This window comes from Terrapene carolina, unplaced genomic scaffold, assembly GCF_002925995.2.
Source record: "Terrapene carolina triunguis isolate 2854851 unplaced genomic scaffold, T_m_triunguis-2.0 Scaffold210, whole genome shotgun sequence".
Taxonomy (NCBI): domain Eukaryota; kingdom Metazoa; phylum Chordata; order Testudines; family Emydidae; genus Terrapene; species Terrapene triunguis.
Window position 1 is genome coordinate 14,771,277 of NW_020664561.1, and position 16,540 is coordinate 14,787,816.

The following is a 16,540-nucleotide window of genomic DNA, read 5'->3' on the forward strand; positions in this document are numbered from 1 at the left end:
TGACCTGGCCAGCAGGTGGAGTCACACAGCAGACCATGTGATCTCTGAGGTCGAGAGGAGGCAAAAGGGGGGCAATGCCAGGACTCGCCAAAAGGGGGTGCTCCGGGACAGTGAGTTTGTCACACCATGTACTGACAAGTCCCAATACCCTTGCGTGATCTGCATAGCAGGTGCTGTGACTATCTCTGATTGGAGGTTGTTGGAGTTTAGGCCTTGGTGCATTCTTGGGAGCCTTTCCTATTTGCTGGTCTGGAGAACCATTCAGTTTCCAGGAATGGCGGCTGTTTGGAATCCCTTGTTTGAGGAATTCTTTTGCGAGGAGCAGGGTTTTGTTTTAATTGGCAAGTCCCCCTTGCTCCTTGTTACTGATGGTATTTTTAGCCTCTCCGTGTGGGTGTATTGATCTGGGCTGGATTGTTTGCTGCAATGTATGATTGGTACTTTGCTGTCTGATGATGATGTGCGCACCCAAACTTAGAGGGCTGACTCCTTTTTTTTTTTTCCAGCCGGGAGAGCTGGACACGTGCCTGTGTAATATTCTGTCTCCTCTACCTGTGTTGGGCCAGAACCTCAGCTTCGGTAAATCGTCACAGCTCCACAGGTTTCAGGGGAGCTATGGTGTTTTTCCACAGCTAAGGATCAATCCATTGAACATATATATCAAGTTGGTGTAATTGAATCAACCTGAAAGAGAAAGAAACCTGCCCTGCATTGGCTACCGCTGAGCCTGAACTCAGCCCTGAAAGTGCTACAGATCAAAGCTATTAGAGGAATACTCGGGTTGTGCATTAAAAATGCATTGGTCTAACCACTTTCCTACACCACTTCTCCCGCTAGCCACAGCTTTCCCCTCCCCCCTCTGTGACACTCCTGCCCAGGTGTGACTCACCTTCATCAGATCCCGGTGGTGTTCCAGTACGCTGCAGGTAGTCTGCCAGGTGTCCTGATAGCACTCCCAGGGGTCCACCCTGTGGGGAGGAGAGAACATAACACAGAGGGTTTGCATGTGAATCTTGCTCTGTCCTTCACCATCCAGCATGCTCAGTTGCAGTGGAGAGGCCAGAAAGAGACAACCATGCTGCTGGGAACCATCCATGTTAACCTCCTCATGTCTGCCTGCAATTAGAGGCTGGAATAAAATGCCAAATGCAGCTCTTCCAGCCATCACATTCTCATTGTATTCTCCCTACCTGCCTTTGGTTAAACTCCTCCATCCCTGCTCCATTTCCCTGTCCCTCCCCAGTCCTGGGCATGCCCGTCTAAAAGCTCTTCTCCTCTGGCCTCTGCCCAGGTGCCAGACACTGCATGGAAATGTATTGAGACAGCAGCTTTGGTCGCCAACATGACAATGGGACCGAGAAGCACACTGGGCTCCCGAGGAAGAATGAATGCGATGGCTGTCCAGGGTTTCTGCTCACAGAAATTTTTCCCATGATATGCACGGCTGAACCACTCTCAAGGCAGAGCTCACAGCATCCATTGTGACAAATTCCTGTGAGTGGCGTTGCAACCTGGCACGTTGTGTCTCAGCAGGACTCTGTTTGGGGGACCTCTCAAATGCGGGAGGGCCTGGGGCAAACTGCCCCTGCCAATGGTGTGCACCATGCATAACGTGCGCATGGCTGCCCACGCCACTGCTGCTCTCAATGAAGTGCTTCCTCTTTCTGCTGCCTCACCCAAACAGCGTCTGGGAGGAGCTGACGGAAGTTGCATGGAGCTCAGTGGCTGTTGGGACATGGTGTCACTGAACTACTCCAGCACTGCAGGCAGGGCACTGGCCTGGAGCGCACCTCCATGGGGATACTGGGCACTAGCCCAGCCTGTTGGCAACTTAACATCACAGAGGGGTGTGAAATCCTGTAGAGAGGCTCTTACCTGCCCCCTCTCTTGGGCCTTGACCTATTGTGGTTCTATCCATATGGGAGGAAGCATCTTTAACCCTTCCCATCCTGAAGTGCCACAGCTAAAGCCAAAGGGGGACATTTTTAAGGGTTTAAACTTTTATTTCAGGAAATTAAACTGCGTGCAGGTGCAGTCCCGATAGCTGAGCGCCCCCAAACATGATGCACCGGCAGCATACCAGCCTGACCCACTCTCCCGTGCCTGAGCAACAGCTACGTTACGCGGCCATCACAGAGAAAGGGAAGGGCCGCCCCACTGACTGCCATTGCTGGCTTTTAGCAAGACAAGGCAGGTGAGGTAACATCGCTTACTGCACCGACCTCTGGTGAAATAGCCTGCTGTTCTCTGTTGCGTTACTGAAAGGTCAGAGCAGTACGAGGAAGAGTGGAAATGGGGAACGTGGCGAAAGCCTTGTTGGCGCTGGGGCTGTCAGCACACCAGTGTGAGCCCCTCGCATTAGACGTGCTGGCTGGGGTAACAAGTGATTTGCGCTGGCGCAGCTGAGACAGTGAAGAGAAGCCCCAGGCAGGGGTCTGGGTGAGAGGGGATGTAGCTGTGCCTTGGGATGCAGTGTCCAGCAGCTGTGACATTATTCATAAAAATTATCTCTACCTCTTGCTTCCCCCCCCCCCTCGGCTGGCCTCCCACTTGTGAGACAGGACAGTGCTCTTATCCCCATTGTACAGATGGGAGGCTAAGGGACTTGCCCAAGGTCACACAGAAAGTCTATGGCAGAACAGGGAATTGAACCATAGTATCTCACATCCTCACAGCTAGTGCTCTAACCACTGAACCATCCTTCCCCATAGCCTGATGTTTGTAAAATCACTTGGGAGACACGGAATTTATCCAGCAGTTATTTCTTGAGGCCGTGGGGGGAATTCATTAGTCTGGTGCCTTTTGTCTTTTTGCACAAAGACAATATGAAAGGCAGTCTTTTTTCTAGGAAAAGCTTCCCCCACTGCTCCTTCACTGGGCCTTTTTCCAAGAGCAGGAAAACTCTTCTTTTTCTTTTCTCAGATCTTCTGAGAGCCCCCAGTCTTTCATGAATTGCTAATCGCACCCTGGCTGTTCCCAGAGCCTTTCCTGGCAATGAGATTTCATGCCTGTCTCACACAGAATGTGGGTGCAGGAATTTCCACCCCTCCTCTATATACCAGGTTGTGAAAGACAAACCTCCAATGCTACAGCCTGGCTTAATTGAAAACTTAATGAGCTGCTAAATTGGGATGTTTCTTAAACATATTCTTAGCAGCTGAATGTATTTTTTCTCTCACACCCCACCTGAGGACTCTCAGACACGATCTCACTAATTAAAAACATGCTGAGTGCCTAATGTCTGTGTAACCTCTGTGCTACACATGCCTCAGCTAAGTTAGAAACCATCTCTGCTCTTCATTAGGGTCTGTGTATCTGGGATTGACACTAGTGGTAATAATAAACAATAGCACTCAGAGCCTGTGCATACAGACACGCTTCTGCACGTATGGCCAGATGCTCCCAGCTGTGTCAGACACACATGCTCACCAAAGCCAGGCAGACACTCACTCACGCAGTCATGACCATCCACCCAATCCTTTTGATAGCTTCCATATCATTTGATGCAACTTGGTGTCTCTCCATGTGGCCATCAATATTAGTCAACTCTATCTGGGTCTCATCCAATGGAAAGAATCCCACTGAAGTCAATGGGATTTGGATCAAGTCCGGGTGTGCCCTATTTGTTACTCCTTTTCTCAACCTTCTTGATCTTCTTCCCTTGCAATTCCTCCTGGTACTTGTCCCTCTCTCCTTGTTCTTCCCCTTCCCTACTCTCCTCCACAGCCTGTTTGCTCATTCCCTTTCTTTTCAACAGCCTCCTCCCACTTTCTCTCTCTCTCCTTGTGTGAGGAATGTGCGCTTCCTCTGACCTACAAAGACTGCTGAGTTTCTTATACAGGCATGTGCACTCACAGTAACAATGAGCCATTATTAAAACATGCTCTTTCCATGCAAATTATAATGGCACAAACTTTTCTGGTGCATAATTAAGGTAATTAGTGGAAGCTTGCTTTAATTACACACTGTGTGCTTAGCCGATAAGGGTGTCTGTCATCAGCCGCAGCCGGAAGGGCTGACTGGAGCTTTGCTTTCACCTCCTCCCTTGGTGGAGATGTTTGATGCACATCACTAGCTACCACTTGCTGGCTCTGAGATGAGCCCCTTGAAAATCCTCTCCAAGCTCAGTCTGAACTGACCTTCCCCTGAGCTGGTGGATGTGACTCGAACCGGATTCCTACAGGCCGGCGTTGCCCCATAAAAGGAGCGTCGTGTCTTTCAAAGGCTCCCTGTATAACCCAACCGGCAATACCCAAGGTGTTACCTCACCTGATCCAGTCAGAGGACTGGACGGCCAGTTGGCACATGGTCAGACGGTGTCGGCTGGAGACCAGGCCCTGAAACAAAATAGTAACTAAGAGAGGATGCAGGGAGAATCAGTGAAGCTTTGTCCAATGTCCAGTCCTCCCTCAAGCTTGGACCTGACTCAATTCTGTGATTTCCCCACCAAAACCTAGTCCAAGCTCTCCTGAATGCACCACAGGGACACAGATCCACTAAACTGAGTGTGAACCCAACAGCACCCCCGCAGATGGGCCATCACCAAGGTTATTCATCAGCATAGGGAAGAGGTATCTGTCTTGCCCGGATTCAGAGGGCAGAACCAAGCAGCCTATGTGACATCAAAAGAGCTTCACTTCTCTCTGAATCCTGCCTGGCCTGGAGGCTAATGATAGGGACAGCATTTTCTCAAGTCTTTTTGGTTAGGAGGAAACTTCTGCAGCTCAAATATAGAAATTTCCCCATCTTTGGATTTCGTTCTCCAAAAGATGCTTTTAACAGCTCCTGTCCCAGTATTGCCAAGCCCAAGCGTACAGAAATCATGAGCCAGGCCCCCAAACTTATGAGATTGGTTTTAAAAACATGAGATTTAAAAAAAAAACATTTGCTTTCTGGTGTTTGTACCTTTAAGGATCACATTTTCCAGCTTTCCTCTGTAATCACAAGGGCTAGAAACTTGGGGGTGAAAGTTAAATGAAAGCTGAGATTTTTGGGTAATCACAGGACTCCGGGAGCTGCAGCTTTAAGAAAAAAACTAGACTAAAGGTAAAATCACAAGAGCTGGTAACACTGCTGCCCTACATACAGAACCATTAATGGTTCTGATTAACCTGCATCTGAAGAAGTGAGGTTTTTACCCACGAAAGCTTATGCCAAAATAAATCTGTTAGTCTTTAAGGTGCCACCAGACTCCTTGTTGTTTTTGTAGATACAGACTAACACGGCAACCCCCTGATAATTAATGGGTACTATCTGACCCACACAATCTTATCCCAGCCTTCTGCTCAGCTTCCCCACAGCTTTCACTCTGGCATCAGCTGAGCTGTAAGATTTCACTCTCCTCCAGACTCAGTTTTGGAACCAGCATTACCTGGTTCCCCAGGGTGTTCATTGAACTAGAAACCCTCAGACCTAACTCTTCCTGTCATTCATGCACACTCCCAGCTTCCTGCAGATTACTTTGGCAATATCACACAGGAGAGAGCAAGAACTTGATGAACTAACCTGCTTCCCATAGGAGTCATGTACAGGTGAGACGATTCCACCAATTACAATGAACCTTCCAGTCTTGTGCAGATAATCCCGGGCTCTTTCTAATGAAGGAAACAAACAAAAAAGGAGGGGGAGGGGATCACTATGTAAATTCCACTCAGTAAAGCCAAAAGTTAGCTAGCGTTTTGAGCCAGATTTGAAAAACTGGTCTCAATTTTCACATGCAGTTTGTGCAAATCCCTGAATTTTCTCCTGAACATAATTGTGCAAGCAAAATTCACTGTGCAAAAGTGGTGGGTGGACTGAGGCCCGTTGGAAACTGTCCCTTTGCCTTTAGGATAAAGATGAGGATATTAAATGCAAAGTCAGGGCTAAATTCTCTGCTGGTGTAATTGAGTGACATGCCATTGAAGTCCAGCTGTGCCCATTAACACCAGCACAGATGCTGGCTCTGAATATTTCAGTAATGTTAAATACTTAAATATTTAAATACCCAAAAACCAAGTGCATTTGTAATACAATGGCAAAGAACGTATTAATCTCCTTCTAGTGGCTGGTACACTCCAGGATAACCGTGTACTACCATCAGCTAATGAAGATAATCCCTTAGCTCAAGTAACAGAGGTGTGACCTGCAGTGCTAAACATCATGAGTTGATTTCAAACCCAGCTGATCACCCAGTCCTGTGTGTGTGAGGGGGTGGGGAGAGCGGAGATTGTTGTATTTTCAGAATGTAAGGCTACCAATACCCCCTTTAGCTTGCTCTGTCATGCCAGTGTGGCAGAGCTCATCATGGCATTGAGGAAGACCCCAGATAAAGGATGTAATTGGTTTTAATTGGATCCAGGTTAATAGTGAATACAGCCATTACCATCTGAAAGGTGTTTGGTGACCTATGTGAAATGAGCTGGTGGGCTCTGCCCCATTCTTAGTGGACACAGGTGTCTACACCACAGAAACAACCATCACAGTTGGCAATCTCGGCAAAGAGCCCAGGGAATGAATGGGGTCTGGAGACTGACTTCCTGTCTGACCCCTAGAAGTGGTCGAGGGTGAGGGGAACGGTTGCATTGCCATGGTCACTGCTGTAGGGCCTGGTCTGTGATTAAATCTAGCCCCTCAGTCTTCAGGGCTGTCAGTCCATCGCTGAATTCATTTAACAACACAGTAATTAAAACGACAATGCGTGCAATGGAGTGACCTGCCTCGCAACAACATTGCTGGGTGGAGTACAGCTAAATCTTTGTGGCAGATTGAAAATGGGCCCCATACATGTCTCTCGTGCCTGTTGTTTGCATTTATTTTCTGTGGCACTGTCTGTGCGGGTATGTTAATAGGGCTGGTGAAAATGTTTTAAAATGCAATTTAAAAACAGCTCCTGGTGACGCAGCTTGTCGGGCTAGCGGACGCAGTTTTACAAACTACGTTTCCCATGTATATGAAAGGCAGTGTGGTCTAGTGGGTAAGACATTGGCTGGGGGCTCAGCAGACCTAGTCTCTATTCAGGGCTTTGGAGCGGAGCCCGGAGCTGGAGTGCAGAGCAGCTCCGGAGCAGTGGAGCTGCAGGTTTTTGCCTGGAGTTGGAGCAGAGCCGGAGCAGAGCTCCAAAGCCCTGTCTCTATTTCTGGCTTTACCACTGGCCTGCTGTGTAACCTGAGGCAAATCACTTCACCTCTCCGTGCCTCAGTTTCCCCTCCCATCTTTTGTCTTGTCAATCTCACTGTAAGCTCTTTAGGGTAGAGACTGTCTCTTACTATGTGTCTGTACCATGTCTAGCACAGTGGGGCCCTGGTATTTGGGGGCATCTAGGTGCTACTGTGATATAACTAACAATATGTTATACTTGGTCTAAATGATGTTAGCAGGAATTATGTTTTAGAACAATTCTGTTAACACATTTGGAGTTATAGAAAGATATTAAAACTATGCATAGGCTCCATTCAAGATGTCATCACACTCCATACACAGTAGCACATGAATGACTAGGGCAGGCAGTATAGAGCACAGATAGTTTGCATAGTAGATAAACACTTGTGCATCATGTATGCCCCATCTACAGTACTGGAATACAGCACGCGGCCCTACTTCTACTTCCCCCATGTACATTGCTAAGGGAGATGACCTCGTGGGCAAACCATTGTTGCCAATTTGCGTTTCCATTTTAGTGTGGTTTTGATAGAACTCTTCTGCAGCTCTGGAGGAATCTCTTCTCCCCCCTCCCCCCCGTTAGTTCCAAGAGCCAAAGCTTAACATCTGGATTTAAAAATAGACATATATCTGTAACAGAAATAGTCTGAAAATAAAACAGAAGGGAGAATAAAGACACCAGCTGGTCAGCACTGATGCTTGAAATGTGGTTCTGCTCTGAGAAATGGCTATGGAGAAATTACACAGATCTTTCCCTTGTGCGTGTCCAGAATTATGGGTGCTCACTTCAGTGGCCAGTTAGGTCCCCGTCCTGCATTTGGATCCATATAGATGAGCCCCTATGCCTGTACATGGCTCCAGGTGGGGTAAGGGTTCTCCTGCACAGACCTGATGGCAGGACTGGGGTTCACTTGCACTGAAGCAGCTAACTCTGGTTTGGTGCAGCGTAAGTCACAGTTACAGCGATGCAGTTCATGAGAGCAGCTGCAGTGGGGTAAGCATAGCAGTGGCTAAAACCTACAGTGTGTAGAAGCCCTGTGTTTGTATGATGGGCTTAGCACTCCAAAGCCAACACACCTCTAGAGAATGGGTGGGATGAGTTTCTGCCTCATGCATGCGCATGGAATTGTTAACCAAGTGCCATATTCTGCCCTCAGAGCCCATTGCTCGCCCTTGGAATGCCTATGATTACAATGGAACTTGCTGCATGTGTGTGCGCTTGCCTGATATGTGGGAGCCTCAAATCCCTGCTCTGCCTGCATCAGAGCAGACTCTGTCCCAGTCAGTGCCCTGCCCTCCAGGCCGTAAAGTGCCAGACTACATGTCAGCCTCAGCAGCACAGTGCTGCAGGACGCTATGCTGTAAGAGTACCAGAGCTGCTGGCGTATGTTGTGTAACAAAATCTTTGTGAGGAGTTGTCTGCCAGCCTCTCCAGGAACAAGGAAATTAACTTTTTTATTCCCCAAGTGGAGTTTGGTGTCCACTGTGCTGTGAACTGACAGAGCGAGAGAACTGAACGTGAAGGGAAACTGAGCTAAGAGAACTCCAGAGGGACTGAGCCGAGAAATTCAGTGCACAGGCTGTTTAGCCCTCATGGGTTAGAGGGGCTTTTAGCACCACTGATGCTGGCCCTTTCCCATTACATGTAGACAGTGGAAGAAGGGGGGTCTACAATGGAACAGGGGAGACTGTTGGTAAATGTCAGGACCATACAATATTCATAGCCCATCCCCAGGAGGAAAGGCTGGTCCAGGGGTTAGGGCACTAGCCTAGGACGTGGTAAACCTGCATTCAAGTCCCTGCTCTGCCACCAACTTCCTGTGTGACCTTGGGCGAGTCACTTAGTCCCTCTGTGCCTCAGAGCCCCTCCTGTAAGCCATGGATCGAAGCTCTTCCCTATTGTTGTGACAAGATTGCAGGTCTGTCTATGCTGCACCTGGAGGTGTGACTGCAGCTGGGGCAGGCATGCGCATGCTAGTCTAGGGCCTGGTCTACACTACGAGTTTAGGTCGACTTTAGCCGCGTTAAATCGACTTAAGCCTGGACACGTTTACACTACGAAGCCCTTTCTGTCGACTTAAAGGGCCCTTTAAACCGGTTTCCTAACACCACCTCGACAAGGGGATTAGCGATAAAATCGGCCTTAGGGGGTCGGAATTGGGTTAGTGTGGACGGAATTCGACATTACTGGCCTCCGGGAGCTATCCCACAGTGCTTCATTGTGACCGCTCTGGACAGCACTCTCATCTCAGATGCACTGGCCAGGTAGACAGGAAAAGCCCCGCGAACGTTTGAATTTCATTTCCTGTTTGCTCAGCGTGGAGAGCACAGGTGACCATGCAGAGCCCATCAGCACAGGTAACCATGATGGAGTCCCAGTCCCAGTCCCAGGATCGCAGAAGAGCTCCAGCCTGGACCGAACGGGAGGTACAGGATCTGATCGCCATCTGGGGAGATGAAGCAGTGCTCGCCGAACTCCGAAACAGTAAAAGAAACGGCAAAACATTAGAAAAGATCTCCAAGGCCATGAAGGACAGAGGCCATAACAGGGACGCGCGGCAGTGCCGCGTGAAAATTAAGGAGCTAAGGCAAGCCTACCACAAAGTCAGAGACGCAAACGGAAGGTCCGGGGCAGAGCCGCAAACATGCCGCTACTACGCGGAGCTGCATGCCATTCTAGGGCGTGCAGCCACCAGTAGCCCAAGCGTGTTCTATGAGTCCCTCTCTGCAAACGGGGAAGCGGGTTCGGCGGACGAGGAAGATGAGGATGGAGAGAACATAGCTCACAGCAGCAAGGAAGCGGAGAAACCAGTTACCCCAACAGCCAGGATATGTTTGTCACCCTGGACCTGGAAACAGTAACCCCCGAACTGACCCAAGACCCTGAGGGCACACAGGGGACCTCTGGTGAGTGTACCTTTGTAAATATTACACATGGTTTAAAAACAAGCGTGTTTAATGATTAATGATTAATTTGCCCTGGCAATCGCGGCCAGTACAGCTACTGGAAAAGTCTGTTAACGTGTATGGGGATGGAGCGGAAATCCTCCAGGGACATCTCCAGAAAGCTCTCCTTCATGTACTCCCAAAGCCTTTGCAAAAGGTTTCTGGGGAGGGCTGCCTTATCCCGTCCGCCATGGTAGGACACTTTACCACGCCAGGCCAGTAGCACGTAGTCTGGAATCATTGCATAACAAAGCATGGCAGCGTATGGTCCCGGTGTTTGCTGGCATGCAGACAACATCCATTCCTTATCGCTCTTTGTTATCCTCAGGAGAGTGATATCATTCACGGTCACCTGGTTAAAATGGGGCAATTTTATTAAGGGGACATTCAGAGGTGCCCCTTCCTGGTCTGCTGAACAGAAATATTCCCCGCTGTTAACCACGCGGTGGGGGGGAGGGGTGAAGTGACCATCCCAGAGAATTGGGTGTGAGGGGGAGGGGAGTTAGTTGGGTTTGTGCTGCATGTTAAACCTGAAATCGCAGCCCCTCCTTTTACATTGCAAACCCATTTTAAATGGCACGGGTGCTTGGTATGGGAAATGAGGGCAGAACTGTTTGAAACCATCCCCACATGTTAAGAAGGTTAAAAAAGCCCAAAGACTATATGTCTTACCATGGCTGCCTGCAAGCTGAAATCTGTGTCCTGGCATTGCGTGAGTGATCTCTCACACCAAACCAGGAGACTCTCAATATAAGAGGAAAAATGCGACCTTGTAACGAAAGCACATGTGCTGTGTGATGTTGTGAACAGCAAAATCTAACGTGAAAGAGTCTACCCATTGTTCTCTAAAATGTATCTTTTTTAACAACCTCTCCCTTCTCCACCAGCTGCAAATCTTACTCCTTTGCAGAGGCTAGTGAATATTCGAAGAAGGAAGCGAAGGACACGTGACGAAATGTTTACTGAACTTCAGACTGCCTCCCACGCTGACAGAGCACAGCTGAATGCGTGGAGGCAGTCAATGACTGATTTTAAAAAAGCCCAATATGAGCGAGAGGAGAGGTGGCGTGCTGAAGAGGAGAAGTTGCATGCTGAAACGCGGGCTGAAGAGGAGAGGTGGCGTCAACTTGTAATCAGAAAGCAAGAGTCGATGCTCCGGCTGCTGGAGCATCAAAGTGATATGCTCCTGCGTATGGTTGAGCTGCAGGAAAGGCAGCAGGAGCAGAGACCGCCGCTACAGCCCCTCTGTAACCAGCAGCCCTCCTCCCCAAGTCCCATTGCCTCCTCACCCAGACGCCCAAGAACACGGTGGGGGGGCCTTCGGCCACCCACTCACTCCACCCTAGATGATTTCCATAGCAATAAGTTTTAAAGTTTTAAATTGGAGTGTGTCCTTTTCCTTCCCTCCTCCCCCACCCATCCCGGGCTACCTTTCCAATTATCCCCCTAGTTGTGTGCTGAAGTAATAAAGAATGCATGAATGTGAAGCAACAATGACTTTATTGCCTCTGCAAGTGGTGCTCGAAGGGGGGAGGGTAGTAGGGGAGGGTGGGGTGGTTGGTTTGCAGGGAAGTAGAGTTAACAGGGTGGTGGGGTAGGGGCAGAGGTTTCATCAAGGAGCAACAAACAGAAGTTTCACTCCGTAGCCTGGCCAGTCACAAAACTGGTTTTCAACGCTTCTCTGATGCGCACCGCGCCCTGCTGTGCTCCTCTAACCGCCCTGGTGTCTGGCTGCGCGTAATCAGCGGCCAGGCGATTTGCCTCAACCTCCCACCCCGCCATAAATGTCTCCCCCTTACTTTCACATATATTGTGGAGCGCACAGCAAGTAGCAATAACAATGGGGAGATTCTTTTCGCTAAGGTCTGAGCGAGTCAGTAAGCTGCGCCAGCGCGCTTTTAAACGGCCAAATGCACATTCCACCACCATTCGGCACTTGCTCAGCCTGTAGTTGAACAGGTCCTGACTACTGTCCAGGCTGCCTGTGTACGGCTTCATGAGCCATGGCATTAAGGGGTAGGCTGGGTCCCCAAGGATCACGATAGGCATTTCAACATCCCCAATGGTTAGTTTCTGGTCCGGGAAGAAAGTCCCTTCCTCCAGCTTTCGAAACAGAAGAGACTGCCTGAAGACGCGAGCATCATGTACCCTTCCCGGCCAGCCCACGTTGATGTCGGTGAAACGTCCCTTGTGATCCACCAGGGCTTGCAGCAGCATTGAAAAGTACCCCTTGCGGTTTATGTAGTCGGCGGCTTGGTGCGCCGGTGCCAAGATAGGGATATGGGTTCCGTCTATGGCCCCACCACAGTTTGGGAATCCCATTGCAGCAAAGCCATCCACTATGGTCTGCACGTTTCCCAGAGTCACTACCCTTGATATCACCAGGTCTCTCATTGCCCTGGCAACTTGGATCACAGCAGCCCCCACAGTAGATTTGCCCACTCCAAATTGATTCCCGACTGACCGGTAGCTGTCTGGCGTTGCAAGCTTCCACAGGGCTATCGCCACTCGCTTCTCCACTGTGAGGGCTGCTCTCATCCTGGTATTCTGGCGCTTCAGGGCAGGGGAAAGCAAGTCACAAAGTTCCATGAAAGTGCCCTTACGCATGCGAAAGTTTCGCAGCCACTGGGCATCGTCCCAGACCTGCAACACGATGCGGTCCCACCACTCTGTGCTTGTTTCCCGGGCCCAGAATCGGCGGTCCACGGCATGAACCTGCCCCAGTAACACCAAGATTTCCACATTGCTGGGGCCTGTGCCTTGTGAGAGGTCCATGTCAATTTCCTCATCACTATCGTCGCCGCGCTGCAATCGCCTCCTCCTCAGCTGGTCCTGGTTTGGCTTTGGCATGTCCAGGAGGCTCTGCATGTTTTCCAGGACAATGCGCGTGGTGTTCATAGTGCTCAGAATTGCCGCGGTGATCTGAGCGGGCTCCATGATCCCAGTGCTGGCTATGGCGTCTGGTCTGAAAAAAGGCGCGAAAGTAGTATCTGACGGACCAGGGGAAGAAGGGAGGGAGGGAGAGAGGGAGGGAGGGGCGAGTGACACCGCGTACAGGTACAGGGAATTAAAATCAAGAAAGGTGGCTTTGCATCAGGGAAACACAAACAACTGTCACACAGAATGCCCCCCCCCCCCAAGATTGAACTCAAAAGCCTGGGTTTAGCAGGAGGGAGGGGGGAAGCAAATGAATGGAGAATAAATCTATTTTTTACATCTTAAGACGACGGTGCAGCATGACTGATAGCCCTTGGCATTTTCTGGGTGCTTGGCAGCAAATACTGGGCGCTTGGCAGTAAGCCTTCAGGTCTATTGCACCATCTGATACCCAGTATGACAACGACGGATACCAATCGTAATATGCTATCTACTGCCCAAAAGGCAAAGGGTTGCTGCTGTGTAGCAATCTAGCCCCACGTCTGCCAGCCCCATGTCTGCCAGCACCCAGATCGCCATCGGCCTCTTCTGGGTGCTTAGCAGACAATACTGGGCACTTGGCAGAAAATAGCATACTACGACTGATAACCATCATTGTCTGCCCGGGTGCCCATGATTGACAGCCGCTGCAGTACGACGACGACGGATACCAGTCGTAATATACCATCTTCTACCAAAAGGCAAGGGGCTGGTGCAATGCAGCCCTACGGCTGCCAGCCCCACAGCTGCCAGCACCCAGATCGCCAATGAAGGCTACCAGTCATGCTGCACCGTCTACCGCCAAAAGGCAGTAAGCTGCTGCTGCTGTTTAGCAATGCAGTTCCACGTTTGCCGGCACCCGGAAGAGATATGGTGACGGTGAGCTGAGCTGAGCGGGCTCAATGCTTGGCGTGGTATGTTGTCTGCACAGGTAACCCAGGTAAAAAGGCGCGAATCTATTGTCTGCCGTTGCTGTGACGGCGGGGGAGGGGCCTGACGCAATGTACCCAGAACCCCTCGCGGCACTGCTTTGCATCATCCGGGCATTGCGATCTCAACCCATTATTCCAATAGGCGTGGTGATCATAGTGCTCATAATTGCCGCGGTGATCTGAGCGGGCTCCATGATCCCAGTGCTGGCTATGGCGTGTGGTCTGAAAAAAGGCGAGACATCACAGTCTATATGTATTATGTGTGCTGCCAACCCTGACATAACAACATCCTCCCCATACTCTGTATGTTCCCCCAATGACCGACAACTGACTCCTCAAATCTTTTGTACCGTTTATTTTTAAATATTCTATAATAAAATTTATATCTGACGGACCAGGGGAGGGAGAGGGGGAGGGAGGGAGGGGCGAGTGACGACATGGCGTACAGGTACAGGGAATTAAAATCAAGAAAGGTGGGTTTGCATCAGGGAGAAACACAAACAAGTGTCACACAGAATGCCCCCCCCCAAAGATTGAACTCAAAAGCCTGGGTTTAGCAGGAGGGAGGGGGGAAGCAAATGAATACAGAATAAATCTATTTTTTACATCTTAAGACGACGGCGCAGCATGACTGATAGCCCTTGGCATTTTCTGGGTGCTTGGCAGCAAATACTGGGCGCTTGGCAGTAAGCCTTCAGGTCTACTGCACAATATGATACCCACTGCAGTGTGACAACGATGGATACCAGTCGTAATATACTATCTTCTGCCCAAAAGGCAAGGGGTTGCTGCTGTGTAGCAATCTAGCCCCACGTCTGCCAGCCCCATGTCTGCCAGCACCCAGATCACCATCGGCCTCTTCTGGGTGCTTAGCAGACAATACTGGGCACTTGGCAGAAAATAGCATACTACGACTCTGCTAACGTGCAATGAGCCAGCAGGGCGCCTGGCAGAAAATAGCATACTATGACTGATAACCATCATTGTCTGCCCGGGTGCCCATGATTGACAGCCACTGCAGTACGACGACGACGGTTACCAGTCGTAATAAACCATCTTCTACCAAAAGGCAAGGGGCTGGTGCAATGCAGCCCTACGGCTGCCAGCCCCACAGCTGCCAGCACCCAGATCGCCAATGAAGGCTACCAGTCATGCTGCACCGTCTACCGCCAAAAGGCAGTAAGCTGCTGCTGCTGTTTAGCAATGCAGTCCCACGTTTGCCGGCACCCGGAAGAGATATGGTGACGGTGAGCTGAGCTGAGCGGGCTCAATGCTTGGCGTGGTATGTTGTCTGCACAGGTAACCCAGGTAAAAAGGCGCGAATCTATTGTCTGCCGTTGCTGTGACGGCGGGGGAGGGGCCTGACGCAATGTACCCAGAACCCCTCGCGGCACTGCTTTGCATCATCCGGGCATTGCGATCTCAACCCATAATTCCAATGGGCGCCGGAGGCTCCGGGAACTGTGGGATAGGTACCATAGTGCAATGCGCCGGAAGTCGACGCTAGCCTCGGTACTGTGGACGCGGTCCGCCGACTTCATGCACTTAGAGCATTTTAGGTGAGGACACTCACAATCGGCTGCATACAACCGGTTTCTATAAAACCGGCTTCTATAAATCCGACCTAATTCTGTAGTGTAGACATAGCCTTACTCTAGCTAAAAAGAGCAGCGCAGATGCACCAGCCCGGCCTGCAGCACGGGAGAGCAATGCAGGTATAGACACAGGGTTCCAGGTGGGCTTTACCGTTTGCGCCGGGGTCTGCACTCCTACATCTTCACTGCTATTTTTAGCCATGCTAGCTAGATCAAAGCTAGCATGGGTGAGGCTGCCTGGGCTCCAATCGCACCTCTGAATGCAATACAGACGTACCGCCTGTGAGGTGCTGAAATATTAATGGGGGGCAATGTAAGTTCCTAAGTGTGCAAAACCTCAATGCCAATGAAATGCCCTGTGTAGACCAGGCCTAAGATCCTTAGAGAGAGAAATTAAGGGTGGAGTGTTATTACTAGTCTCTTTGACATTCTGAGTGTTATCTGGTTGTTAATCAGATCCCTCTCGTTGGCAGGGTATTTCAGTGTATTTAGCTGTACAGAAATATTTGCTTTCAAGGTGACCCTACCTGGACATTGGAACCGCTTGTGAAAATCTGTAATGTAGCACCATGTCCTGTGTTCTTCCTCTGCAGTACAAGGAAAACTGGCCTTCTGGTTAACAGTAGAAGTGGGAGTCAGATCTGGGTTCTGTTCCCAGCTCTGCCATGGACTTGTTGTGGGGCTGTAGATAAGTCACTTAATCTCTCTGTGCCTTGGTTTCCCTGTCGGGGAGGGCCAGGGGGAAAGGGTATAATAATACTTACAACCTCACAGGGCTGCTGTGAGGCTCAGTTCATTAACTTGTCAGAAAATGCTGTAGAAGAATAAAGTGAAACCGCTGCAGGCTAAGACCGGAGTAGCCCCATGCCTGAGTTCAGGGCCGGCTCCAGGCACCAGGCACCCAAGCTGGTGCTTGGGGCGGCACCTGGAGGGGGGCGGCGCGGGGCTCTGGCCGCTGGGGGGAGAGCCGAGCCCCAGGCGGGGCTCGCCGCCCTGCCCCCGGCGCTCTGG

The 16,540-nt window shown here is 50.3% G+C and overlaps 1 protein-coding gene across 1 annotated transcript in view; it reads right to left on the minus strand.

Moving 5' to 3' along the window:
* LOC113407305 (nicotinamide/nicotinic acid mononucleotide adenylyltransferase 2) overlaps positions 1 to 16,540 on the minus strand; it is an 80,524-nt gene that overhangs the window by 17,976 nt on the left and 46,008 nt on the right. The window contains exons 2-4 of the mRNA XM_026655649.1: positions 5,506 to 5,594; positions 4,270 to 4,337; positions 890 to 968 (exon numbers count right to left, since the gene is read on the minus strand). Coding sequence (XP_026511434.1) covers positions 890 to 968; positions 4,270 to 4,337; positions 5,506 to 5,594 — 236 coding nt within the window. The remainder of the gene's footprint in view (positions 1 to 889; positions 969 to 4,269; positions 4,338 to 5,505; positions 5,595 to 16,540) is intronic.